Source organism: Myxocyprinus asiaticus, chromosome 5 (assembly GCF_019703515.2).
Source record: "Myxocyprinus asiaticus isolate MX2 ecotype Aquarium Trade chromosome 5, UBuf_Myxa_2, whole genome shotgun sequence".
NCBI classification, from domain to species: domain Eukaryota; kingdom Metazoa; phylum Chordata; class Actinopteri; order Cypriniformes; family Catostomidae; genus Myxocyprinus; species Myxocyprinus asiaticus.
In genome coordinates this window covers 29,046,053-29,056,341 of record NC_059348.1, presented here as the reverse complement: position 1 = coordinate 29,056,341, position 10,289 = coordinate 29,046,053, and the positions used below count along the sequence as shown (strand labels likewise).

The window sequence follows — 10,289 nt, the reverse complement described above, 5'->3', positions numbered from 1 at the left end:
TACTAACAATTTTCAACAGTGTGTACACAAATCACAGAAGATTTATGTAATTTTTGTTTGTTTTTTTTTTTTCTCATGAAAATTCCCATCACAATGTCACTTCCAGCACATCTCAAATTCCGTATTGTGTTTAATAGAATTCCTGGTGGAAATTACATTTTTAACGTTTTTCAAATAAAATGATTGTCTCCTTTGTCTTGCTGAGACTAATTTCATAGCTAACATTTTATAAAATTATGGCCAATAAAAATACTCTGTTCAAGTGATATTTACCTTGAATTTCCGTTGTGTTTTTCAAACAACACAGACATTTTTGTTGACTTGGTAAACAAGTAGCCTACATTCATTTTTATAAAAATAAAGAATTATGATATTAATAAAATATTGTATAAAATAAAAATAAAATATTACACAAAATATTATTGGGGCAATAGAAATAATACAATATAAAATACAAATAAAAATTAAGGCCAAAATTGTTTGTGTGCGGTGGAAATGTACTGCACTACTGTGGGACAGTGGTAATTTTTGAAAATTGTTAGAAATAATTTCCATAAAATACATAGGCTCAAACATGTGTCTTTATAGGTTTTAAACATGTTATATTTTGTATTTTTATAATGGATTTTCATAGTTTAATACTGAAAATCCAGCTAAAACAGTCAAATTTATACAATGTATTTAAAAAAATGTATCAAAAATAAATGAAAGCATGGTAAAAAGGACATTAAATGGCCCAAGGTTTTAAGAAATACCCAGAAATCTTTATAATGAATTTGCTAAACAGTAACAAAAAAAAGTCACTTTTGCTGTGCGTTTTTAAAAGACCCAAAAAATTTAAGAAAAGTACTTTACTTGCTGTGCAAGCCTCTACCAAAATATCTCTGGCTTGAGACAGAGAGGAGAGCTGTAAAATCCATATTAAGAGCTAAAAGCTTACCAGCTTCAGGCTGACAGGCAAAATGCCATTGTTTCAATTTTCAAAGTCAGCACATTACAACAGAATACCATCTGACTCGTTTGGGCAACAGCACAACTGGGCAATTGTTGCAAAATCTGTGGAATAAAATTCACTTTCGTGAATTTTAGTTTTTTTTTTTGGTTAATCTTTTGGATACTTGAACAAGACAAATGTTCATTGTGGCCACCCACAAAGATAACACAAACTGTGCTAATCCTTACAAAATGTAATATTTAAAGCTTTGATCATGCTTATTTCAGCTAGTTTTATTTCACAGGAAAGCAATGGGCAGTGACAAGCAGTGCTGCAATGGTCTTTTTTGCTCCATTTTTCCATGTTACCTGATACATTCATACTATTAGAGGAACAGTGAAAGTTCAAAATATCAGCATGAACAACTGCATGACTTTCTACAGTTCTAGTAAATGGAAGCTGATTTACAAAATTTTTTTCTGTCTTTGCTCTGTATACCCGTTATCCTATTGGTTCTAAGGATCAAGTATTATACAGAACAAGAATTAATGTGTTTTAATGGAAGAATTAAAACAAATCAGATGGACAGACAATCTATTGAAATGATTTTTGGAAAATGTAAAACTATTTGAGATGGCAAAATAAAAAAGCCATATCCTTAACCGTATGAGAAACAGGTATTGAACAGGTTTGTGTCTACTTCAAATCACGAGATCAGAAAATAATAGAATGTGCTTGCATGGCTGCCTTGATCGATAGATGACTGTTTAAAACAAATGTTTGATGTCCCTTTTGGATCAGAATCATTGTAAGCAGACCATGTGAATGACTGCACAGGCTTTATATAAATTGTAACCAGGTTGAAAAAAACACAAAAGCGATGTTTTTTTTCCTTTCAAGTTTATTGTAATTGCTCACCTCTTATCCCATCTGTGGTTTCCAACAACAATCATTCAACTATATGAAAAACACTGAACACTATCATTTCTACTGCTTGAGTGATTAAGCACACCTTCTTAAAGTTTGAACTGGTTGTACAATGGCCCAAGCTACTTAATTTAGATCCATACTGCTCTTCCATCATCTGTTAAGTTTTGCAGATAAACAGTGGTATTTTACAGGCAAAGTTAGAATCAATACAATACATTGCAAAACAACCAAACAGTGGAAACCTGAGAGACTCAATAAGTTTAAGATGCCAATGTGTACACTTTTCAATACTCAGTCATGTAATCCTTTCCATTTTTGAGCTCCCAGATTGGATTTTTTTTCTTCCTTTTTTTTTTTTTTTTTTTTATAAGAGCTATATTTCTAAAAACAAAAATTGGTCTCTTGAATCAGGGAACACAAATACAAATAACATGGAAAGACAAAAGCTGAAAATACCTCTTTGAAAAAACTTTCTGCCCAACCAAGTGCCTTTTAATTTGTGAATCCAGCTTACGATAAACAAAAGTATATTTTTAAAAAATTATTTAAAAAAAACAAAAAAATAACTAACACTCAGAGGAACCAAAATGCAAAGATATTATGTTCCCTAATCTTCTATACTGAGAGAAAAAAAAATTAAAATAAAAATACTATGAAAATACTTTCTTTGAGCAGAATGCAAAGAGTGCCCCTATAGGAAAACAAAACATAGCCTTAAAACAACTGAACAAGTCAGGTGCATACAAGTCCACAGAATGTGAATTCTGAAGACTGTGTATTGGTACTGAAGCCCTTTAGCACACATAATGTGTGAAAAACTAACAAGCTAGTTTCTGCATCTTAAAATCAGTTTGATGTATAGCAAAGCTACTGTAAACACAAACACATAGTTTGTTACAGAGGACATCCATTACACCTGCATCACAGCTGATTAACCAGTGCAAAACTCAAAGCCTTCCCTTACTGCTGAAAAGATGTAACAAACAAAAAGTTTTTTTTTTTTTTTTTGCTTTGCTGCATTAACAATTCTTAATTGTGATCAAAAAAGAAAAGGTTAAATACATAAGAATATATGAAAGACTGTAAACTTAAATCCAAGAAAAAAAAAAAAAATGGAAGTCAGGTAAACTAAAACTACATAAAAAAAAAAATGTTTTGCAATGTGCCAAATAAAATGCAAGGTTCTGATCAGTTATATTGTATGTGGTCATTTGGTGGGGATGCAAGTTGCTCTAGTCAGTTATTAGTCAACAAAAAATGACAACTTTATGCCTTAGGATTGCTGGTGGTCGGCCAATCGCCAACCTGTCAAAGCAACATTCTGATAAATTTTAGCCTACCTGAGACATGCAGGCTTTGGCACAAATGTTGATGTACCAAATGCCGACAAACTAGTCAGTGTCATTCATAGAGGTAATCTTCTATAACTGTTGCCTGATTTGCAACAGTTTAAGGCCCAAAGGCATTAAAACAAATCACTGACAGTTACTGCAATGTGTAGAGCTTTAAAAAAAACAACCCATTCCCATTTTTTAAATGATAAAAGTGTCAGCATATTGACAAAAGGAATGGATGAAGGGAAACACTAAAGTCCAAACATGCAGGAAACTTCAGTGATTTGGAAATATCCTGATCAGACTGCACCTTACCAGGTCCAGCAACTTTTTATTGATTAACAGAACCAATTCTGGGTAGTTTGTGAAGGCTGTGGCTTTGGTGACCTTCAGAACTAAAATGTGATATTTGTGATAGAGGCCCTCACTCAACCAGACAGACTTCCGTTCATTATGAACTCATGGGTTTGACGGCAATCGGACACTCCTCGCCCATAGCAGACAACACTGAGACCTAAAAGAGTTAGACACGAAACATCAGCAAAAAACTATGAGCTTTTTTCAATTCATTTGTGATACTGTATAGGGATTTTTTTCCAAATCCTTTGTTATAATTTTATACTGCCCTAACAAAGAGCAATTTTTAGCCAATTAAATATTACATAACGGTGCATACATTTTTTTCTTGTAATATTCATTTCCATTCATTTTTAGTATTTATTTTTTTTAAGGATTTTATAATATTCCTAGGTTTTTCCTGACTGTGTGAACCTTGATTTAAATACCTGTGCAGGGCTCCAGACTAAAAAAAGTTACTTAGGAGCCATTGGCTCCTTAACTGAAACATTTAGGAGCCAAATGGCTGTTTTTAGTTGCTAAATCATATAACTGCTCAATTTAGACTGTTGTTTAGAAACAAGATATAAAGCAGAAGACAGCTGATAAACCATTAATTGGAGGTTTAATAACAGTATATACTGCCTATTTGAAGATAAGTTTGCATTCCCTTTTGTCTCATAAATGTTCACTTCTCTTTCATAATTTATACAAATATGACAGATAAAAATTTTTTTATTTAGTACAGCTCTTCAGAATCTACATTACAGATATTTACATAAAGTATAGTATGCATATAGTAGTGTGTTGCCTTCTTGAGCATCAATGAATGTTTGCACCTTGTGTAATAGTTGTGTGAGTCCCTCAACTGTCCTAAGTGTCAAAAGCTTGATCTCATATATATATATATATATATATATATATATATATATATATATATGGTGCAGTGGTGCAGGACTTTTAATTATAAAGAAACCAGGAATATACATGGGACTCCTATTTTAAAATGTCTGCACTCCCAGTTGTGAGCTCACTAACGGCTGATTCCCTGAGAAAGTGACTCTGATTCAAACTGCTAATCTGAGCTCCTGAGTTCAAACCCTCAGTTCTTTTCGGGTGATTCATGAAAAAGACCTGGTTCAAAAGAGTCATTTGGTCATGACTCTCTCGTACTGGGTTTGTTGTGGTGCAGCGAGCTCATCACAACAGAATGGGTGAAAAGCGTATCGAGACACACTGGTGGTGCGCGCTCTAAAAATTTATTCAATAACTCACAAGATGATATCTCACCAAATCACATATGACCGCACACAACCTGACTGTCACCAGTGGTGACAAGAATTGGTCGCAGACCATTTTAGTCGCAGTCTGGAGCCCTGCTCTAACAACGGAGAACTAATGTAACTTCAAAAGACAAAGAACTTACATCTATAAATCTATTATAAAACTGCATTTAAAAAGTCTAAAATCACAATATAATATGAAGTGAATTTGAATAGAACAGACACAGACCAAAAATTCGTCCCCAGATTCAAATTTGCTCTCTATTTCTTTTCCGAGGTCCCCATCAGGCAGCTTAAGGTCCTCACGCAAATCTCCATTGTCCTTCAAGAGGGAAAGGTAGCCATCTGTAATGCCAACCAGCTGTGCCAAAGGGAAGACAAAAAAGGCATATTATTCCACAATACCACAGAATAGAAATAAAAAAATTTTGTTTAGTATAGCCCTGGCCCATGAAGCTCTATAGTTGTGCATAACCACTGACTGAGATGTGTATGTATTCTGGCAGGCACACAGGACAGGATCTTTTGGAATCCATTGCATTCCATTTAATGAGCATCCAGAGTTGTTAGAAGAGCAATTTAAAAAACATACTTGGTTGTAAAATATCTACAATAAGAGCTGTGTTTTTACACAAAAGCTGACTACCCATAAAAAGTTCTACATAAAAATCACCTCCTAGACCAGGGGTCGGCAACTTTTTTGACATGGAGTGCCATTTTTAAATTTTCCTAGTCAATGGCTGTGCCGAAGCATGTGATTGTATCTGAAATTTGAGTCCATTTGTAAAAATGTTTCTATTTTGCATTTTTCTAATTTAATCATTTATTTTTCATTACAAATGATATTATCAACATAACAATTTGAGTAAAAATGTTTGCAAAATGCAGTGATGATGATATCATCATGATCCTGCATGTAAATTTTCACAGAGCATATTGTGAAAGTGCTTTATTGAAAGAAAACATGTCCTTTTGTACAAAATGAATGAACACAGTTAATGTCACAAATTTGCTTATTTGATTACGGATCAAGTGGAATCTTAAATATTTCTTATATTGTGTCACACGTTTTTCAAAATCACTAGTATGCAAGCAATAGCGAGAGAGGATCAGGCTATTTTTTATTTATATCAAGTTTTTCACACATGCATTCCACTCTACATCTTGATGTAATCCTTCCTCATGATCACGCAGAATGTTTTCATCAGCTGAATGGGAGACTAAACACTAATAAAGTTTGACGAGGCTCGTGCAGCACGTGCAAGCCATTCATGCATCACAAGCTGATCAACGAAAAGTGCTAAATCGCACCTCCAAAATCCTAAAACTTTATTTCCAGGTTTAATTTATATTTTGAATAGACTCAGATTGTTGAACCCCACGATGTGGGTTTATGTTTTCTCTTTTAATTGTTTAATATAATTTTGTGTGTGACCGTGGTTTAAGGAGGGTGTACCTGTATGCTGGTTTGGAAATCTCAAGGATTAATAGTGGTGTTTTCCTTATTACATCACATGTTGTTCTGAATGCAAAAAGAAACAAATGAAACGCTGAATGTAGGCTGTCATCCGCGCAGCCAGACCGAATTAAAGCATGCGCTGCATGAGTCTGTTGGGTATACTTGCAGTCTTGTCACATTTTAACTTTTCATTTAGCCTCCCATTCAGCTCATGAAAACTCGCTGTGTGAACATGAGGAAGGATTACATCAAGATGTAGAGTGGAATGCAGGTGCGGAATTTATAATAAAAAAAAAAATTGTCTACCCCTCTCTCGCCGTTGCTGGCGTGCCAGTGATTACCCCTCCGTGTGCCAATGCTGGCACACGTGCCATAGGTTGCCGACCCCTGTGCTAGACCAATGATGGGTCTCTTAGAGCTTTCTGCCACAGGACTTTGGTCTAATACCTCGAAAAGCAATACAACCCTGAGATGGTAAAACATTTATTATGCTGGCAAATATTACAAACATAAACAGACATTACAGTACAACCATGTTTTTTATCCACTTGAAATCAGATACAAAGGATCACACACTACACTCAAATCAGTTATAATATCAGGAAAATACAATGAATATTCAATCAGTGAATATCTTTAAATCCAGCTGAAAGGGCTCAGGATAAGAGACAGGGTGAGCAGTGCCATTTAACCTCATCAATAATGGATAAAATTTGGTAAAAGCTACACTGGACTTCTGCACATGTGAATATGATTGACAAAATATGAAAATGCATTGATAAATAAGGCCTAAAGATTATTTAAGGTAACTTACTTGATAGTCAAGTCTCTTGATGTTAGGAACATCCATGTTGTGGGTGGAGGGGCAGATGTCTTCATTCTTCTTTCCAGTAAAAATGTCAATTCCAACCAAGTGAACCTGAAAAAGAAAATTAAGCCTCTGCATTTAGGATTATTGGGGGGGGGGGGTCTCCCCAATTGGTATGCCCAATTCCCAATGCACTCTAAGTCCTTGTGGTGGTGTAGTGACTCGCCTCAATCTGGGTGGCAGAGGACGAATCTCAGCTGCCTCCATGTCTGAGACCGTCAATCCGCGCATCTTATCACGTGGCTTGTTGAGCGCGTTACCGCGGAGACATAGCGCGTGTGGAGGCTCACACTATTCTCTGCGGCATCCATGCAAAACTTACCACATGCCCCACCGAGAGCGAGAACCACATTATAGCGACCACGAGGAGGTTAACCCAACGTGACTCTACCCACCCTAGCAACCGGGCCAATTTGGTTGCTTAGGAAGCCTGACTGGAGTCACACAGCACGCCCTGGATTTGAACTTGCAACTCCAGGTGTGGTAGTCAGCGTCTTTACTTGTTGAGCTACCCAGGCACCTTGCAGTTAGGATTTTTAATGTTTAAAATTTACAGTTTCAACATCATACAATGCATTACAAAATCTGGCATTTCATCATAAGCCCTTGGCAGTGAGTTTATGAATATGACACCTTGGCATGTCCATGCTTGCCAGTCTTGGAGGTTGACATCTCCACAATCTTGCATGCACGACCCTTCAGTACAACAAAGCCATTCTTGCGCAGAGCGCTGCACTGCATGGGGAAGGTTAATGAAGCCCCAGCATCACCACTGGTGAAATCAGTGTCAAGATCAGCCATGATGGGTTAATATCCGAAGATTCTGGGCACAGGGAAATATAAATAAGTGGCACAAATCATTCATAACAAAAAAAGTGGAGGTAGCATGGTATAGTGATGGTATCAGATAGCAATACCATGGTAGTTTGATTACTATATTCACGTACAATAACATTTGCATAATGTCAAGTTTTTTTTTGTTTTTTTTTTAAACAAAATATAGTTCTAGCATGGTACATTTAAAACCATGGTATTGCCACGTTCCAAAAAAATAAAATAGGATTCTTTCTGACACTTTATACTTGCATGTGTTATACAACCATTAAATGCTAAAATTGCTTGATTAGCTAATACATGACCAACTGCTTATCTCCATCAATGATCAACTGGATCGAGTTAGTAACAAAACAATTAAGGCACTTTTAAAGGAACGCTGAACATAGATATCTGGAGTTTGCTGTAAAGGAATTACAGAAAATGCAGGAAAGAAATTTGCAGTTTACAGAAACCCACTCATGTCTGGCAATCTGGAACCATTATTTGTATATAGGGATCAAATTCAGCATATTAGCGGGACCACGTTCTGATAAAAGTTCTACTGCATTAATCATTAACAGTTAAAGCTGAAATAACACGTTGCCCTTGTTGTAAAAAAAATAATAAATTGTAGTGTTAGGGGCCGTTCACGCCGAACACGTTCTTGCGCTAATAAAAGCGGCGCAACGTTCAAAGACGTCCGTACAACCGCGTTCGCCCCCTAACTTGTTAAAGTATGCGAACTCAATGAAAACGTTGTAAAATTGATTAGCTGTATTAATCAACTAATTTTTACAATATGGCCCACGACTTTAGGGTTAGACGCCTCTAAATTTGCTGAATCTAAAACAGCCAGGGCGGACAGAAATGTTTGGTCTCAATGAATGTCTCCGTTTGTAGCTGCACACAAAGTTAACCGGAACTACGGAGTTAGCTGACTCATTTAAAAACAGCTAATAATCTCACAAACCGTATAAATGTCACTTTGGAACAGAACTTTAGTAATGGTACGTTGTTAGCAAAAAAGTTAACATAGATGCTCTGAACTGAAAGGACTTTTGCCAGGCCGTTATGCGATTCTTTCTGTCCTTTCAATGAGCATGAGGTACGCACCTACAAAAACTAACAAAACTCCACACCCAAACGCTCTGTTCGACGGTTTCAGGAAACTTCGTCTCGAATCGCTAAATCCTCTTCCAAACTTGTTCCACCCACTATACTGTACTGGACTCTGAGGATTCGCATGTAAATGTTGCGATGCTGGTGCAGTGAGCGTCCAAAGCGCCAGTCATTCCCTTGCAACAAAAGAGAGTGTGTTCTGCGCAGGCGCAAAAACCTTCGCTGCAACGAGATTCTCATGAGGGCGAGAGAACACGAGATACTTCAGTGAAGTGTTGCTCAGTGTGAAAATGCAGCAATGCTATATAGTAAAATGAATAAACTGCATCAAAACAACGCAGTCAGCTTTAATCTGTATGTTTATTTTTGTTCTTAAGAAAACTTGGTCATATGGTAGCCATCATCTAATAGTGGGTTACTATATTAACACTAGAACGCATCGTCTGTTAACTTCACCCACCTTAAAGGGTAGTTCCCCCAGTAATGAACATTTTCTCATCATTTACTCACCCTCATGTCAACCCAGATGTTTATGACTTTCATTCTTCAGCAAAACATAAACAGATTTTTAGAAGAATATTTCAGCTCTGTAGGTCCATACAATGCAAGTGAATTGTGATCAGACATTTGTTGCCTGAAGGAAACATAAAAGTAATCCATAAGACTCTAGTGGTTAAATCCATATCTTCAGAAGTGATATAATAGGCGTGGGTGAGAAACAGATTAAAATGTATGTCCTTTTTTTACCTTAAATCTCCACTTTCACTTTTACATCTGAAGAAAAGGACTTAAATATTGTTTCTCACCCACACCTATTATATCACTTCTGAAGATATGAATTTAAACACTGGAGTCATATGGATTTTAGGTTTCCTTTATGTGATTTTTGGAGCTACAAAGGTCTGATCACAATTCACTTGCATTGTATGGACCTACAGAGCTGAGATACAGTGCATCCGGAAAGTATTCACAGCGCTTCACTTTTTCCACATTTTATGTTACAGCCTTATTCCAAAATGGATTAAATTCATTATTTTCCTCAAAATTCTACAAAAAATACCCCATAATGACAACGTGAAAGAAGTTTGTTTGAAATCTTTGCAAATTTATTAAAAATAAAAAATCACATGTTCATAAGTATTCACAGCCTTTGCCATGACACCCAAAATTGAGCTCAGGTGCATCCTTTTTCCACTGATCAACCTTGAGA

General features: G+C 36.0%; 1 protein-coding gene across 2 annotated transcripts; it reads right to left on the bottom strand.

The window, feature by feature from the left end:
• Nucleotides 1-1,802: 1,802 nt before the first annotated feature.
• Nucleotides 1,803-9,278, bottom strand: LOC127441529 (eukaryotic translation initiation factor 5A-1-like). 2 transcript variants are annotated; one of them, XM_051699063.1, is made up of 5 exons: nucleotides 9,074-9,278; nucleotides 7,778-7,967; nucleotides 7,091-7,195; nucleotides 5,047-5,178; nucleotides 1,803-3,712 (listed from the first exon to the last, which is right to left on the bottom strand). In XM_051699063.1, exons 2-5 carry the CDS (start codon nucleotides 7,943-7,945, stop codon nucleotides 3,650-3,652), a joined length of 468 nt encoding a protein of 155 aa, XP_051555023.1. In that variant the 5' UTR covers nucleotides 7,946-7,967; nucleotides 9,074-9,278; the 3' UTR covers nucleotides 1,803-3,649. The 2 variants fall into 2 exon arrangements, with proteins under 2 accessions (XP_051555023.1, XP_051555024.1); XM_051699064.1 differs by having other exon boundaries at nucleotides 9,100-9,278.
• Between the last annotated feature and the right edge of the window lie 1,011 nt (nucleotides 9,279-10,289).

Bases quoted from the DNA above. Each gene is read 5' to 3' on its own strand.
- LOC127441529 (XM_051699063.1), bottom strand. From the start codon at position 7,945: ATGGCTGATCTTGACACTGATTTCACCAGTGGTGATGCTGGGGCTTCA. The intron at 7,196-7,777 runs GTGTCATATTCA...TTTCTTTTTCAG, and splicing joins GCAAGCATGGACATGCCAAG to GTTCACTTGGTTGGAATTGA. The intron at 3,713-5,046 runs GTCTGTGTCTGT...TAACTCTTTTAG, and splicing joins AATCTGGGGACGAATTTTTG to GTCTCAGTGTTGTCTGCTAT.